The following is a 17,614-nucleotide window of genomic DNA, read 5'->3' as shown; positions in this document are numbered from 1 at the left end:
TCTTAAATAACCAGAAAGGAGTCGAGTTTGAAGTGAAAATGATGTAACACAAAGGGTATTTCCACAGGCGTTTTATTTGTGCGCTAAAATTAATATATTATCCTGCTCATAGAGTTGTTGAGAGAATAAATTATTGAAGATATTACTTCGCCGGCTTGTTAAACATTTATGCTGTTCTGTGCCTGGACAAAATGAAACTGTACGAGAAATGTACTTTGGTTGCCAACTGGTACCATGGCTGTTTAGAAAAGGAGGCATCAGAATACTTATGTAAGGACGCTGCTATTGGAGGTTTCTTGGTATGGACATTAAACAATACAGGTTAGTAGTATGTGTACAATCTACAATATGCCTGATAACAACAGCACATATATAGTACCCTGGGTGAAGATGGAACACCTTAATATCCAAATATCCTAACCGTAGCACATAATATCCAAATATCCTAACCGTGTTTTAAACAATTACCAATAGTCTATTGGAGTCGTAAGGGTATACGGTTATATAATTTGTTTAATGTACTTTATTTACTTTGTGTCTATATATAGGTATAAAACGACAGTCGTTAAATCTATTTTCAAAAATACGATGATTATTGAATGTTTATAACGGTTAGCATTAACGGCAGATGTGTTAATATACCTAAAGGTGGGTTTAAGTCGCAGTTTTGGCTTGTTGACGCTTAAAGTCACACTAGTTCTGGTAGTAAGTCAAATTTAATCGTTTTAAGGTCAGGGATATCCCATCACCTGCATATACAACAGTCGCCGCTTCTGAATATGATTAATTTCCTATTTATAGCTGCCAAGCTAAAATATGAAGGATAGGAAAACGGACTTGTTTGTTTTCAGGCGCAGGTTAAACACGGACATTTGAAAAAACGACCTGTAGCCGTGCCTTTTAAATCCCATGCTCGCACCAAGTGGTCGCCTTATTAGTTGTGTTCGTACAAATAACATAATCCGGCTCCGTAAAGAAACTAATTACGCCGTGTTGAGTTCGAAGCTCTCAGCCTGTAAGCTCGTAGGAGTTTTAAGAACCAAATTAAACATTTTGAGAGGTAGCGTCAGTCGACACAAGTCATTTAACAACTGTAGCTTCTGAAATTTACATGTCAAGTCAGTGTATGTAAAACAAATTAACTTGGTCCGAATAGACGTGCCGGGGAGTCGTGTAAAGCTGTGTGTATTGTTGTGTTTACACTGGTGATGGTTTCTATTTCCGATCGATCGATAACTTGGCTTCGCTGGTGCAGCGACCGACTTATAACAACAGAATATCGTGTTTGGACTGCGGAGTACGCTGAAGTACTCAGTTATTAATAAAGCTATGGTGCTATAGAGTTTGGTGCAGCTAAAATACATTATATGAAAGTACCTACAGCTTTCGATCGTTATACTTTGTGAGTGTTATTGTATATATATTTTTTAAACTTCTTCCCCCGCATTTACAGATGACACATACATGCTGACTGTAAAAGAAAACGATGGCACAGTAGCTCATTACGTCATCGGTTCGAACTGCGCTGCAAATGACGTCACAGACTTAGACTGGCTCTCCTGTGTTGTAAACTTTTACCAATCGAATTGTTTGGATGGTAGTTCGTGTTTTACTGTGTTAGCGACAAGCATCCAACAGAAATTGGAGGTAAATACGCTTGTAGATAGAAAATACTGGGTTTAGCATATGAGCCCCAAAAGCAGCCAGGTGTAACTAAACGTTGTTTTTCAAGCAGAACAGAAACGTGGTCGTCGCAAAAGAAAGCTTCACGGCTTACGACTTTGCCTGTTTATCGTTTACCAAGGGCGACAGACTTCATCTGCTTGACCAAGAAAGTGGCGAGTGGTAGGTACTTTTATATGGACTGACACTTATGGTGATCAAACACATGTTGTTTGCTGTACGAATCGGCTGGCACTGACTGTACGAATCGACAGTCGAGGTGATAAAGATGTTACGTTTGTCTGTAGAATTCTAACTCTTTGTTGTTACGCGCGGTCGACGCTGCTGGTACCGGAAATTAGTAATCGGAATATATGTATTTTGATTTGTGTGTGCGTTCGACATAGCAGAACATTGGATGTGTGTATGATTTGTATATATTTCATAGGTGGTACGCCCACGACGGTCAAAATATTGGATTTATTCCTGCGAGGCTCGTGTTTGAATTGAGCAACCGTTGCCGGCAGTATTCGAATGAAGAGACGCACTCCTTTCCCAGCCCGACGTGTAAGAGTTTTGGAGAGATGACACAGCCTATTTATCCAGGCGTAGAAAGTGAAGACTGTGCTATTGCAGCAAAAGAATTAGTCGAATACAAAGTTAAACAAACTCATTGTGAAGAAATGAGATTGTCTTGGAGAGAAAGAAAACCAATACCACCGAACCTTTTACTTTTTAAGTCAGGAGACGCATTATCAACGTCCACCTCCACGTCCGGTTTCGACGACAATTTCATTCCTTCTTCGGCTCCATCCTTGTTCGACGGTTCAGACGTTTCGGCAATTTCCGTTAAGTCGGACGCTTCGATCTCTTCTTCGAGTTATAGTGAAGAAAACGATGTCATTTACCCGGCTTCATGCACACACCGTCCCCGACCGTCAATACTGTCAAACCGAGGGAGGCTGTCAAGGTCGTTTTCGGAGCAAAACGTAAACGACATGCGATCCAGAAACGCGACACTTTCTTCGCAACGTTCAACAGGTAGCAGAGGCTCACTAAAGAAAGCATTGAATAGCACAACAAGGATATTCAAACATATGTGAGTACATTACCGTTTATCATAAGACTATATAGATTTTATTCTCCCCGTAAATGAATTAACACTAAAGTATGTTTATGTTGCTGTCGCGGGGTGCATGTGTTATAAGTGTTAAGTAGACATTTTAGCGTTCGTTTTTTACTCTTAAAGGACCGAGAACACAAAAATAAAACGCAAGATCTCTTTCACACTCACACTATTATTATATATGAGTATTTCTTTAGCATAAGTTTAAAAGTTGTACTTTACAGTAAGCGAGGATCAACCAGCAAACCCACCACACCTACAACACCATCCAAAGATGGGTTCGACTTAATTTCAATCAACGGTCAAAGTTTTATCTCCTTGGCCACAACGGGTAGCCCTGATAGGACTAAGCCAATCAACGAAAGCTTTTACAAGTCGTTCGAGGACCTAACATGCGACGAACCACCCATTAAAGTTATTCCGAAATCTCCTGTGCGACAACAAGTCGTTGAGAAATGCGTGAAATCGGCAAACAGCTATGAAGGCCCGGTGTTCAGCGAGGTCGGCTCGGCAGGGGGTGTGGTTTTAGTTCCAGGCACGGACATATCTCTTCATATAAGCGCCACGAAACCAGCTCAAACTGACTGCAAATTCTGCTTCGATAAAAGAAAATCTGAAAGTATGAGAAGCCCAAAAAATCCAATGAAAGACAAGTCCGTTATGAGGCGGCGATTTTCAAAATCGACCAGCGTTGCGACACCCCCAACACCCAGACTACGAGATAGTAAATGTCCTGAGAGTAACAGAACAGATGGGAGGATAGCTATTACGTTGGAAGACGCACCGCACATGACCGTCCTAAATCCTAAGCGGGAAGATCAACATGCTATACACGTTCCTATAAGATATGAGGTCGCTGGTCCAGCCGTCAGAATCAACCTTGCTGATAAAGAGTCTCATAAAAACGGAGTAGTTTTGCAAATGGGGGTCAGTACAGCGCTACCACAATCCGATGTAAGTAACTAACAACGCCATACATTCTGTGACTACTTTAATTCGAGTTATAATCTAACTTATTGTATTTTTAGATGTACGAGTTGTCTGAAACACCAACAAGCAAAGTTGGGTTTACATGCTTGCAAGGTGAAATGCGCAACGGACCGTTCCATGAAGCTGAGAGCTGTTATTATTACGGCAACACACTCCAGGCCACACTTGACACATCCGCATTGAAAAACACCCCAACCGGTAAACAATTACATACCTCTACTTTAGATAGACATAAAGTAAGGTTGGGGAATACAGTGTACCTTTAGCACATGATATCCAAATATCCTGATCGCGTTTTAAACAACTAACAACAATCTATAGAAGTCATGAGGATACGGTTTTATAATTCGTTGAATGTTCTTTGTTTACTATACGTAATGGGATGAGAAAATGGGGTGAAAAGATGTCCCGTCTTCTCTCACCCTACTATATAGTGTACGAGCAAAACCAATAAAACGTTTCAATTCCCTAGGTTGTCAAATATACGCCGTTCCTGTTGTAAAAGTCGAGCAAGGAATAACCGCGGCGCCTTTTTCATGGGACCGTCTAGGCCAAACATATCACATTGGAATATACGGGCCAAAACAGACTTATATGAAGAGTACTTGTTGCGTGTCGGTGTCTTGTTCAGGTTTCTGCCCACCTACATTAAGAGTCTGGCACGAAACGTAAGTTTTTTATATTTAACCACATTAAAGGCGGTGTAGTAGGGCGCAGTACCTGTGTTAACAGAATATGTATAATCTACAGAGACTTTACGCTAAGACTGTGGGCTTCTTACACCATGCAAATACGAAAAGCGCAAGGATTTCGTTTAAGGTTCAAACTCAGCAATTCCTCGTTGCTAAAAGTGGACACAAATCAAGATGATGATATTATTAGCCTAAAAGAACTGCGAACAAATTCAAGAGTGAACAAAGTATTTGTGCTATTGCAAAGCGTGAAAAACGAGACCCTTCGTCCCCGAAACAACAGCAAAACAGATCGAGTTCTTGCTATCACTTTGACCGGAGAAGAAGACGGAACAGTCCGCCGAATCAAGATGAAGGTCCCGACCGAAAAGAAGTTCGCTTCTCCGAGAATTACATCGCCTATAATAACAAGGCAAATATCGCGTTCGGAAACGTTACCCGAATTACGTGTGGCCTCGTCTAACGTCGAACAGACACACCAATGGGCAATGGCGCTACAGGAAGCGGACATATTATTCAACAGGTCGGCCCATATTCCCGGAAGTGACAGAACGGTCTGTGGAGTCAAACTAGCGGTTGCTTTGCGGTCCAGGTACCGAAAAAGGTAAGATTATGTTCACCAAATACAGTCCCATTGTACTACAGTAGTAATTGATATATAGGGGTATCTTTACATGCCCTGTTCTCGTTCTATTTGGCAGCAAAAAAAAATTCAAAACCATATTACCGTATAGCTCGTCGATCAAGGAATGTTGTTGATTGTTAAAACACAATCAGAAAATATGGGTTTAGGTGCTAACGGCACCCCTCTAACCCACAGCACTATACTAATACATGCATGTCCTTGACACAGGCACCCAACCGTACCATCGCACATATTACAGTACAGTATTGGAGACTACATGCCAGTTTTGAGTTCCCAAGCTATTTGGAGTCACGGTAGCGTTCATTACAAGGACTGGTGGGTGGCTTACTCATGCCACAAAGTCGGTAAGTGGTTCTTTTATCTCTGTATTCAAATTTACCAGGGCCCCTGTGCCCGCTCCACAGTCATACACAACAAAGAAGGTGAATTGTGTATAAATTGTGCAGCGGGTATTGTGATACGGAAAGTTTATGATATATGCAACGTTGGCTATCGAATTGGGCGATGAAATAAATAATAAGCAAAGGCTTGGTTTAGTTGGGCTGTATGCTTTCAACAGTTTTTCACGTATTAAATAACCAAAAATTTGATCAGGTTTACTTCAGAAAAGTAACGCTACTATGTTGGAATTTGACGACTACTGCCACTGGCCAGAAGTTAGAGTAACGTGTGGAAATATAATTGAAGCAATCATTGAACCAAGTAAGTTACGAAACGATTTCGGTTTTAATTAAAGAAGTACAGCACTCAGCAGTCAAAATGGTTTCTGTAATATTAAGTTCTTGTCTTTTTGCTGGTGTAAATATACACGTAGAAGTATAAACTAGTTTATGCAAAACAGGGTTGCTTTTTAGCGTGTTACTATGAGTCATGTATATATACCACATATGACCGCGAATTAGTCATCGCTGTAACCAACAATAAACTAGAAGTGAGTAATAATTCAACTGGTGGTGTAACTACATACTGCCCAAAACAAATTTATACAGCTATAAGCGCCTAACATGGGTATGCATGTATGTTTTGAAATCAATTGTGATACCCAAAGTGCATAATCTGAGTAGGCTATACAAAGTAACAGGCTAAAGCACCAATTAAAGGTAACACCTTGGGCATATAACCTAAAGAGAACCATGATTTTTTAAAGTATAACATTACTTTTCTAGTACCTCATCTCACGGCAACATATTCTGTCTTGGTGGATAAGTTAGCACGTCACGTGACTGACTGGTTGTCCCTAGCAACACTACTGCGGTTCGGCGAGCGCTATGCGTTGAACGAAATACAGAACAAGCGGGTTTCACCCGTAAGACATTCAAATGCGCTGTTCTACCTCGGAAAATTCAGGGTATGTAGCTATTTTTATACAAAGTTTTAAACTATAATCAAACAGAAAACTGACAAACTTACCTTTGCAGAAATACTGTGATAAATGTCCAAAGAAACGAAGCTTTAATCAGGAATTGGTTCGAGCTCTTTTGTACATGGAGCATTACGACTTGGCTGTGGAACTTGTGACTCGGTTCTGCGTTCTGTCTTGTGCAGTTGAAATGTCACCAAGATGGCAAGAGCTAGCGGCATTATTAGTCGGTGACTTGCAGGATGAAGACGTTGTATTGTTCAGCGAATCCAGGGAAATTAGTTCACATGAAGCTAACGGCATCACTATTAAACAGGTAGGTTCCTATTTAGTTCCTTTATATTACATAACCAAAGTCTTAACCCGTGTTATAACGACTATATTCTGCAATCAAAATCATAGGCTACCTTTATTATACGCAAATTGCTCCAGATGTTTTATTATTTAATATTTCTAACATTATTAATAAATGTGCTGTATAGATGTTAAATGACTTGTTTTGCAGCAAGCGACTTGGAAACCTGCGTTGAGTTTTCTCAGTCGTTGGCATGACAGATTCGGCGACGACCACAGAGCAGCTCTGCTCACTTTATTTCAAGCTACTGAAACTTTAAAAGACTCACCTAACAGAAATTGGCCGTATTTAACCAGTTGCGTTATACTTGTGCTAGCTGTTGATAGTCTCCGCAATTATGACACGCGGTTATAGCAGAAACCTTGTTTTAAATATGTTTCTTTATTTTCTTTTCTATTCAAGTGCAATTCAGTCCAGCTATTTTGCCAATAAATCGTAAATCAAACTTCTAGTGTGTCTAATCTAATGCATAATGTGCAGCGACCGGTTCTAACTGAAAACACTGCCAAACTATACAGTTGTGAGGTAAAACTACTCTAAACAGTACAAGCACGTGTTGTAATCTAAATCAGCGCGCAATTTTGTCCAAGCGGATCTGTGACGTCACAATCCCGCTTTTTTTAAAAACGTGCTTGTAAACTTTTCGTCACAATAACAAGTCGAATGAATGGCATACCGTTCAAAAGTCGATTTTTATGATTTTACTATTTATTTGAGGTCGGTTTTGTTACTGTCTTAAACCGTTCCAGATGTTGCTTACTGCATTCAGTGCATATTCCCGACATTCTGGTTTAGAATTGTCGCCTACAATCCTGTAATGATAAGGTAGAATGGGACCGAAGTAAAAATTGAACGCCAGCCGAGGATCGGTGAAAATTAGGCGGAGGAATGAAGGCAACACCCCCATCTTTCGTGCTAACTGCTCCTGGTAAACGTTGAGAGGTCCCTATAATAAATGAATGAAATAAAACTTATTTATCCACGCGGGAAACGACAATCGACAATTGTTATATATAATAATGGTGTGCTGTTTCATAAACCTCAGGCCCTTTACATTTTATATGTAATTATTTTTCGGCTTATCATTTTTGTAATGTATGGGTGACAAGGTAATAGACCAATTAAGCAAAAACGGTAAAATAATTTAAAATGTTGTAGTTTATAACTAACATATATAATACTAACCCGAGGCACAAATATACCACCAGTAGCACTAAGCATTGCTTGACGTTCGTTGTTCCAATCTCTTTTCATTTGATCTACCGAGTCTAACTTCATCTTACCAGAAAGTACCTTAGCCACAAAGCGACTCTGGAAGTAAAAATTACAGATTTACGTTGAATAATAGTTTTAGAAAACATTGAACAGAGCAGTGCCAATAAGAGCCCTTGGTAGCTTTAGGACTCTGGGTTAAAAAGCGCTCTATTAACAAATACTGCTTTATATTTCCTATTCGAGTATTCAGCAATCAACAACGTTCTTTTAGAGTCGTGGGGATACGGGTAAATAGTTCTGTATATATACTTTGTTTTCTTTCAAATAAGACGATAAATCAAAAGGACCATGCATCTTACCCCAACCTATATAACGAAAATATTTCAATGTTAACACATGGTCTATAATTTTACAACCTGTAAGTCAGCAGAAGAGTTAGCAGCGCCCGTATCTTCTAAGACTAATCCAATAAAACTTAACGTGGATGGGTGTTTGAGATTAAACGGAAAAATCCACTCATATAACCTCACGTCTTCAAGTTTTTCTGAGATGCAAAAATAAGTCTTGTGTATTATTAAAATGGTTTGACCTAACGATAGTAAAAGGTATTGTTATGCAGTGCCAAACAAAATACATGTTATAAAACATATATAGGCAAAGCGTTTACATAACCTATATCAAATTTATTTAGCTTTGCTTATGCAGTAACGAAGACCAACCTAATTAAAACAGCGAATAGAAGGGGTTTATAAGAAAAGTACAAACATTTTGTGAACTAATATGTTTGCAAAACAAAAGAGAAAAAATGACGTTGAAAATAAATAAAACGATTACGTTTTTACCAAACTGATTTACCTGGTATGATACGTGGCGAGAGGAAATCGTAACTCGGTCGGTAGCCTGTTCCTAAGACAACGACGTCCGCTTTAGACGTTCTACCATCAACAAAAGTAACGGAGTTTTTCCCAAACTTTTCTATATCAGGTCTGGTCTTTACTCGTCCCGAGTATATCAGCAGAGGTAGCTCGTCAGTTATTGTAATGCGACGTAGGAGACTTTCTACGTTGTGTCTGTAATAAATGTTCATTAAGTTTAGCAAGCTGTTCTGTATAAAATGATTGACAATTTGGACGACCCATTAGTGACAACTGGGTTGGAAAAATCGCCGTTAAGTATTATAAAACCGTATCCTCACGATTCCCATAGACCTTTGTGAGTTGTTTGAAACTTATTCAAAATATTTGGACGTTGTGTGCTAAAGGTGTCCCGTCTTCCCCACCCTATACTATTGTGTAACAAAAAAAAACATATAATATACTTTGGTTTGACCCCAAGTTCAGTATGATTAATTCTTTCTTCGATCATGTTTAGAAACATTTTTCCAACAAGCCATGACGGCATCCAACGTTGTATCATCATTTGGAACCTTGAGGTGAGTGAAGACATCAGCAGGGGTAGCCCACCCTGCGAAAAAATGAAGAAGAATTCTAAACTTTGAAACATCTATTCATGAGAGAACTAGATAATACACCGACTCTAGCTTAAATTTGAGATCCCATGACGTCCCGTTCCACCGGACTTGGTATGCATTAAATGTATGGATTGAATGAATGAATAAATGAATGAATGTAACTTGCTTTATCCTATGGTATGACCGAAAAACGACAGTCGTTATAACACGTGCGTTTTGTTTCATACACTTTATTATACATGGCTTATAAGGTTTGTAGGTAGACGCTATGGAAACTGTTGTCTATGGTTTACGTGAACTATATATCTGCTATAAAATAAAAGTTTTTAAGTAAAAAACGACAGACTTATAGTCTCTTTACCTAAAAACAAATACGAACCATATAAAATGGTAAACCCATGCATATGAAAACCTCTATAAAGGTTGTACGCCATCTCATATGACTTACAGTTAAAACCCGTGGTATAATGTAAAAGCCAGAGCGTGAGCTGAGAAACACATTTTCACTAAAAGTCGAGCAATCTACAGCCAAGTCACACCCAGAAGGGCCACCCCCTACGACCACGACAGATTTTCCTACAAGATATTTAAAATTGTAATGATTCGTCGCTGTTGTAAAACAGTTGATTATTTTTCGGGTAATGTATATAATGATTGTTACTTGCCTGAGTGGCCAAAAAACGACAGTCGTTATAACATGGGTGTTTTATACAGCTCTGGACTGAAGCAATTGCCGCCAAATGTTTGTCCAAGGACACATATACGAACACAATGGTAGCAGCGACGAGACTTGAATTCATTACCTCTTGGTTGCTTCAGCCCAGAGCTATATAAAGAGACTTGAATTTACTATACCTCTGGGCGCGCTAAACACTTTGCTACGGTGTTGGTAGGTAGGGATGCACATTACAGAATAATTAGGTATTCTAGGATATCCTAGAATACTTTATTTCGAATCTAGAATTCCGAATCTAGAATTTCGAATCTTTTTATATATATAGGAAAAAATAATTTTACCCACATAAGTCAGTTTATTGACTCTTTCATACCCGCCTTGTTGGAACATGAGCTGTAAAATGATCAAAAATTGTACTATTGGGTAGTTTTTGCGTCATGAAACGTATAGCAGGTTATGAAAAGACGTTACGAAACGTTTACTCTTGAAAGTCCCACAAACACAAAAATATTTTTTTTCAAAATTAATAAGTTTCAAAAATTGTTAATATAGTATATGAGATGACGTGTAATTACGTTATTAAACAAAATAGGATTCGAATCTCACGGATTCGAAATTCTGTAATGTGCATCCCTGTAATGGTAGGTTTACTATTTTTAAATTTAACTCGAAAATGTTAGGCTCTAATTGTTCAACAACGACTGTTCTTTGCGTGTAGACGTTGTAATTATGTTAGTTCAATAACACAGCGGAATAAAAAAATCTTACAGTAAATCAACGCCAATCAAATTCAATCAGAAATAAACATGTTACCTCTAAAATCTTCTGCCGATTCGTAATGTCCAGCGTGAATTGTTTGTCCTTGAAAAACATCGTTCATTCCGGGATAACTGGGGTAGTTTGGCTTTCGTTGAGATCCAGTGGCCACCATTACTGCGTCAAACTCAGTAACTGAGGTTTGCCCGGTGACCAGATTCTCAATGTGGACCATCCAGCTCCCTTATTGTAAAAATGCAAGTTAATATATAGTGCCGTGGAGCAAGATGGGACACTTTTAGCACATATTATCCAAATGCAAATACATACTGACATACACATACGTTTATTTGGGAATTTGTTTCAGAAAACAAGTAATAATCACCTATTTTGCCTTTAGCTGTTGTAACACATGAATTAAATTCAATGTTTTAGAGCTGCTACAAAATACCCAAACAATTTTAAAGACATTACCTGTCTCATCATAACTTGGTGATTCAGTAATAGAGTTGACTTTAACGTTAAACTGAATGTATTCACGTAGCTTAAAATGCGAGGTGTACGAATGAAAGTATTCGAGGTATTGCTTCCAGTTAAAGAAAGGCGGCCAGTTCTGCACAAATATACAACTCCATAATTATTATTTGCACTAAGTGCTATATATCGTAAGATTTAATCAAGTGACATATAGTAAGGTGGCGGGATGGGACACATTTTGATTCAATTTTCGCAACCTATTTAGCAGTAAACAAAGAACATTCAAAGAATTATAAAACCGTATCCTTACGACTCCTATAGACCGATGTTAATAGTTTAAAACACGATCAGGATATTTTGATATTATGTGCTAAAGGGCCTCGTCCCCACCCTATTACATATGTAGTAAACAGGCACTACTACATATGTGGTAAACAGACACAAAGTGCATGAAACATACCACCCATAACGACAATCGTTGCCCCACCGCGTGAACAAAAACAAGTTACAATTATTCATTCACGCATTAAACTGTTACCTTGGGCATGGGGAAATCAGTGTATGCAGAAACTTCTTTGCAAATGTTTGTAGTTAATCGTTTGTATGCCTTGGGACATAGACCCTTTTCGACGCGTTCATCGTTGTTCCATAACCCACCTATATACAAAGTTGAATATAGTACATCAGTGTATGATGGAATAGCGTTAGCACCTAAGTCTTAAATGCAATATTTCCTGGTCGTGTTTTAAACAACTACCTCACTCTTTTAGGTCGCAAGGCTACGGTTTTAGAATTATTTAAATATTCTTTGTTTCCTACCAAATGGGATAGTAAAAAAATAAAATCCTGTACCATGCTACTGTATATGTTACTAATGCTACTGTTACAAACGCGTTTACTAAGAAATAAATATTACTTCCCCAGAATAACCATATGTTATTTCTAAGCGATTTGGCTAACCACAACATTGTATACGATTATACGAGTGACTACAAAATACTGTAAATCTGGCAATTAGACATACGTACTTTATAATATGTTATGTCTAAGCGATTTGGCCAAGCAAAAGTTTGTATACAGCTGAGTTTAAAATACTGCGAATCTCATGGTTAGACACAGTTGCATTACAAATACGTACCTATATTACTGGTCATCTCATAACAAACTGGTTGTAAGCCATTTTCAAGACACGATTTAATTGAGACTAGCCCAGATGGACCAGCACCTACAACACAAACTCTTTTAACCATGATGAAGTAACTCTTTACCACAACACAGTCAACTCAAGACTGAGTAAAGTACGAGGCAAAGAGTGTAAATAGCAGAAAAAAGGCAATACGTCCCCTGGCGACCTTTGAAGTATGTACAGTATTTGAAATATGCTGCATTCAATCGGGCAAAACTGTAGCGTTTATATTTGTATCAACAAGAATTAGTTATAAATTGTATATGCTAGTTTAAATACCTTTGAATTTATCCGTGATATGCATAAAATCGTGCAGATGGTACACGTTTACGTATTCAGTGATGCGGTTCTGTAAAACTGAGCGAAAAAAAGCAGTGACAGAGAGAAAATACTGTACGTGATTCGGACCACAACGCAGAAACTGTACAAGCGCTTGCTCATTCAAAAATAATACTGTAGTCTATACGTCAGTAACTGAAACAATTCAAACAGACAAGAGGTATAACTAATTGCAGCTAAACAGACCGCTTGTGTTTAAAGCAGATATTGTGTATTTACTGTCGAGTCAAATAAAGAGTGTTTGCTTAGTAGGTAGTTAAATACAGAATGGTAAAACGTGTTTGTGTAATTGGAGCCGGTGCTGCTGGCTTAGTTTCTGTTAAGTCATGTTTAGATGACGGTCTGGAACCAGTTTGTTACGAGTTTTCTTCCGAAATAGGTAAACTAAATGTTCTTAAAATATTCGCGTCAACATGTTACTGACTGAATGATACGTCATATCCTGTTACGTCATGTATTATTCAGGCGGTCTTTGGAACAACAACGAAAGAAAACGAAACAATTTGAGTCCAAAAGCTTATTCAACGTTGATTACGAATGTTTCCAAAGAAACTTCTGCATTTTCCGATTTACCAATGCCCGAGGTAAGACCTAGTCTAAACTAACACAGAAATAAAGTATTGTATCACCGCAGGCATATTGTAAGCAGTCTACGTACTTAAGGCTGCCGGCAGCTCGACTTTTTCAACAATAAAAAACAATTTGACATCATCACGATTTTAGAGACGTCATTAATAATTTAAAAATATGAAAGACAGTTTCATACTGGACAAACTTCTAAAAGCATGTTTTGTTCTATCTACTATAATTTGGTTGCAAAAAATGAGTTCTGGTCAAAAAATTGAATTTCCGAAAAAAATCTGCAGTTTGGGGTTAAGCTGTATGTTTCGTTTACTGCAACATAATTTGCTTTATATCAGGAATGGCCCGCTTACCAAACGTGGCAACAATATTACCAGTATTTCCACTTGTATGCTGATAAGTTCGATCTTCGTCGATACATACATTTCAATGTATCAGTTGAGGAAGTTGTTAAATCAGAAAATTACATTGAAACAGGTAAGCACATGTTAACCAGGAAGTATATTTCGCAGACAGACTGCTATATGCAGCTATTTCTTTTTTAAACAATGAAATCGCTCTGTTACGCTTTGATGACCACGTCATTCTATAACACTTTGTTATGAGACCAAAAATGTATTTTTTCTTTATTTTCTGTATTTTTTTTTATATTAGTCCTGGTTTGGTCCGTTTAAAACAAAACGATTTTTAAACAGGATCTTGGGTTGTGCAAACAAGAGATGTGACGACTGGAAAAGAGAAAAAAGAAGAATTCGATGCAGTGATCGTTGCATCCGGAAGAACAGGGAAACAGATCTGGGTCACTTATCCAGGATTGGAAGACAAATTTCGGGGAAAAGTTTTACACAGCGGTAACTACGAGTCGGCAGAAGAATTTAAAGGTAGAATAATGTGGTGTTAGATGCACAATAGGACACAGTTTCTATATCCCCTTGGTGTATTCCTATACCTTTAGCGCATAATGTGCCATGTTTTCTAAGCGTTTTTTAACAACCAACATCTTCCTTTTAGAGTGGCGGGCATAGGATTGTGGGGTAATATCAAATGCCTTTAGCCGATAATATCTTAATTTTTTAATCCTAATTTCAACAATTGACAATGATCTTTTATAGTCGCGAGGCTTAGGTTTTATAATTATGTAAATATTCTTTGTTTCATACCAAATGGGATGATAAAAGGGAATGAAAACATGGATCATCTTACCACAACCTAATACATACGATCAGTACAAATACCTTTGAATCCTTAGGTTAATTAAAATGCGTCATTTATTGTTTATAGACAAGTCAGTTCTCGTTATCGGCGCAAGTAACTCGGGTTGTGACGTGGCAGTTGATTCGTCCTCTTACTGCAAGGATGTATTCATCAGCACTCGTAATGGATTCTGGCTTGTGCCCCGAATATTTACTGTAAGTCGTGGGTATTGAACCAACTGTGACCTAAATCCTAAGGTCCCTTGACGTGCCTCGCTGTAGAACCTTTTCATTTTCTTTTCTCGTCCTGTTTAGTAATAAACAAATACAGGTTTATATAACCGTATATCCTCCATTTTTCTTAAAAAAGGCTGTTAATCGTTTAAGGACGATCAGAAAATATTGAATTTAGGTGCTAACAATATCCCATCTTACCCAACAGAACTATATTATATCTATTAACTGAATTGTTTTTTTTTTCTATATAGCATGGCAAGCCTCTATTAATGGCGTTATCAAATCGGTTCAAGAGAGGCCTACAAAGCTTTGTACCAGGTTGGATAATAAACAAAGTGTTTATTGGAATGGCTGAAGTCAGAATGAACCATGAGGCTCTTGGTATTCGTTCCAAGTATGTATAGTTTGTTCTGTAGACAGAAAATACCAGTACGTATTGTGAAGTAAGATACGACACCCAATATCCAAATACCCTGATCCTGTTTTAAACAATCAACAACGGTCTATAAGAGTTGTGAGGACACGGTTTTATAAATATTTGAATGTTATTTGTTTACTACCAAATGAGACGAGAAAATAAAACGAAAACATGTGCCATCTTCCTTCACCCTACTATAAAAAATAAGTTGCTTTATTTCCAGTGATATAATTTAAAAACATACTTTAATCTAAAAAACATCTTTTTAATTTGCAGGTTCGGTCCCATGAACCCAAGAGCTACAGTAACTGTCAGCGACGAATTGCCGCTGAAAATTTACTCAGGTCTGGTGAAAGTAAGACCAGAAGTTAAAAGTTTCGGAGAGGATCACGTGACATTTGTAGATGGAAAAACGGAGGCGATTGATCTTATTGTCATGGCGACAGGATTCGCGCCAAAATTTGAATTTCTTTCGAAAGATATTATCCCAGGTTTAGTTTGCTTTTGATTTTATTTAATTTTTCTTTTTCTCCATCGTTTTTTTTATGGCTGCACTAAGTTTCTCATGCTTTGTGTGACTAAAATAATGGCGCTTAAACTGACACCGAACTTGATTGTATAAAAACGTATCTAATGGAGATGTTTTTGAACATAAAGCTCCGTATATACATTTTTCTGTTGGTGATTTTTTTAAATATTTTTTTAGTATTTTAAAGGCATTTGGGAAGAGATCCGTATACGTCAATGTTTTTCAAAAGTGGCCTGGTTTGGCTTAAAAGGTTATAAAGGTCTATTAAACAAGATTGTACTTTAACAGAACAGCCAGAAGACATGCGACTTCATAAATGGATTTTCCCCTTCAATCTTGAGCATCCTTCTACATTAACTTTCGTGGGTTCTTGTATGCCAGTGGGTAGTGGCCCTCTTAACAACACACACGAATTACAGGTCAGCCTTTACTTAAATATTACCACAGACTGATGCTTTCTCTAATATATAGATTTTTTTGTTTTTGATCAAATTAGGAATAGATGACATAACATAAGACTCTATACGTATGGTGCTGTATGGGGTAAAATGGTATAATTGGTATACCTAGCTAAAACCAATATTTCCTAATCGTGTTTTTAACGAATAACAGCGCTATTTCAGATTCAATGATAAATCTCTAATATTCTTATTCCCCACAAAATCGAATAAAAACAAAGAACGTAAACGTGTCTCATCTTACCCCACCTACCCTACTATTTACTGACCAGGCACGCTACGTCACTCAAGTATTGAGTGGCAAAACGAAGCTCCCTTCTGCTGATAGAATGCAGAATATGTGGTCGGATCAACGGAAAGAGATGCTCAAGAAAACTGGGGGAGTTTTTAAATTCAAGGTAAGAAATAAAAAATTCTAGTTTTTTGTTTACCTTATTACCTCTGCTTTAAGGGTAGGCGCACTAATCACTTTGCCGGACATTAAAATTACTAAACTGCATTAATCTCAGGTCCCTATATTCGAGTACCAGGAAGAAATAGCTGGTGAGATCGGGGTGTTGCCATCATTCTTCCGCCTTCTTTTCACCGATCCTCGGCTGGCGTTCAATTTTTACTTCGGTCCTTTGCTACCTTACCATTACAGGATTGTAGGCGAGAATTCTAAACCAGAATGTCGGGAATATGCACTTAACGCTAGTGCGAGAACATGGGCTGCCTTTAGATAACTGTATTATTGTTTCTTCTCAAATACCACGTTCGTGGTAATTCTAATACATTTCAAATCGTTTACTATACTATATTACCAAGTTCAATGGTAGCCTGTGCGGTAAGACAACAGTACACCTTTAGCACATAATATCCGAATATCCGGATCAGAGCATGTTTTCAACAATCTATAGAAGTCGTGAAGCTACGGTTTTATAATTCTTTGAATGTTCTTTGTTTACTACCAAATGGGAAATGAAAATGGAACGATAGGGTGTCTCATCTTTCCCAATCCTACTAAACATTTCTAAGAACTGCATCTTTACCAATTGTAATATGCAAGCGCTTATAATTTTTCTCGGGCTTATATAATTTACAGAGATTTTGCAAACGTTTTTTCACTATTTTACCTGATTACCTTTAACTTAAAACGTTGTTTTTATGCATATCGACGGCGAGTTATCATCAATACAGTGTATGTAAATTTAATAAACCTATGCAAAAAAATCGGCAAGCATTCTGTTATATAAACGCTTTTTAT

General features: G+C 37.8%; 3 protein-coding genes across 5 annotated transcripts; 2 read left to right on the top strand and 1 right to left on the bottom strand.

The window, feature by feature from the left end:
* Positions 1-103: 103 nt before the first annotated feature.
* LOC100181191 (SH3 domain-binding protein 4-B-like) lies at positions 104-7,279 on the top strand. 2 transcript variants are annotated; one of them, XM_026834669.1, is made up of 13 exons: positions 104-321; positions 1,454-1,647; positions 1,736-1,845; positions 2,111-2,761; positions 3,013-3,742; positions 3,817-3,976; positions 4,251-4,446; positions 4,529-5,074; positions 5,324-5,460; positions 5,711-5,818; positions 6,283-6,464; positions 6,535-6,792; positions 6,982-7,279. In XM_026834669.1, the coding sequence occupies exons 1-13, from the start codon at positions 192-194 to the stop codon at positions 7,183-7,185; spliced, it is 3,606 nt and encodes a 1,201-aa protein (XP_026690470.1). In that variant the 5' UTR covers positions 104-191; the 3' UTR covers positions 7,186-7,279. The 2 variants fall into 2 exon arrangements, with proteins under 2 accessions (XP_026690470.1, XP_002122688.3); XM_002122652.5 differs by having other exon boundaries at positions 1,733-1,845.
* A 229-nt stretch (positions 7,280-7,508) lies between these two features.
* LOC100183540 (dimethylaniline monooxygenase [N-oxide-forming] 3) lies at positions 7,509-12,753 on the bottom strand. The gene is made up of 10 exons (XM_002128289.4): positions 12,565-12,753; positions 11,965-12,083; positions 11,424-11,562; positions 11,007-11,192; positions 9,966-10,093; positions 9,365-9,510; positions 8,902-9,116; positions 8,463-8,590; positions 8,017-8,142; positions 7,509-7,777 (listed from the first exon to the last, which is right to left on the bottom strand). Exons 1-10 carry the CDS (start codon positions 12,674-12,676, stop codon positions 7,559-7,561), a joined length of 1,518 nt encoding a protein of 505 aa, XP_002128325.1. The 5' UTR covers positions 12,677-12,753; the 3' UTR covers positions 7,509-7,558.
* Positions 12,754-12,890: 137 nt separating this feature from the next.
* On the top strand, positions 12,891-17,580 carry LOC100185907 (dimethylaniline monooxygenase [N-oxide-forming] 2-like). 2 transcript variants are annotated; one of them, XM_026834670.1, is made up of 10 exons: positions 12,891-13,111; positions 13,417-13,535; positions 13,872-14,010; positions 14,229-14,414; positions 14,815-14,942; positions 15,215-15,357; positions 15,658-15,872; positions 16,199-16,329; positions 16,641-16,766; positions 16,878-17,580. In XM_026834670.1, exons 2-10 carry the CDS (start codon positions 13,527-13,529, stop codon positions 17,091-17,093), a joined length of 1,293 nt encoding a protein of 430 aa, XP_026690471.1. In that variant the 5' UTR covers positions 12,891-13,111; positions 13,417-13,526; the 3' UTR covers positions 17,094-17,580. The 2 variants fall into 2 exon arrangements, with proteins under 2 accessions (XP_026690471.1, XP_009858786.2); XM_009860484.3 differs by lacking the exon at positions 12,891-13,111 and adding an exon at positions 13,137-13,330.
* The last annotated feature ends 34 nt before the right edge of the window (positions 17,581-17,614 follow it).

The sequence above is a fragment of the Ciona intestinalis genome, chromosome 5, assembly GCF_000224145.3.
Source record: "Ciona intestinalis chromosome 5, KH, whole genome shotgun sequence".
Classification (NCBI taxonomy): domain Eukaryota; kingdom Metazoa; phylum Chordata; class Ascidiacea; order Phlebobranchia; family Cionidae; genus Ciona; species Ciona intestinalis.
The sequence above is the reverse complement of the archived record's forward strand: the minus strand, read 5'-3'. Positions and strand labels throughout refer to the sequence as shown.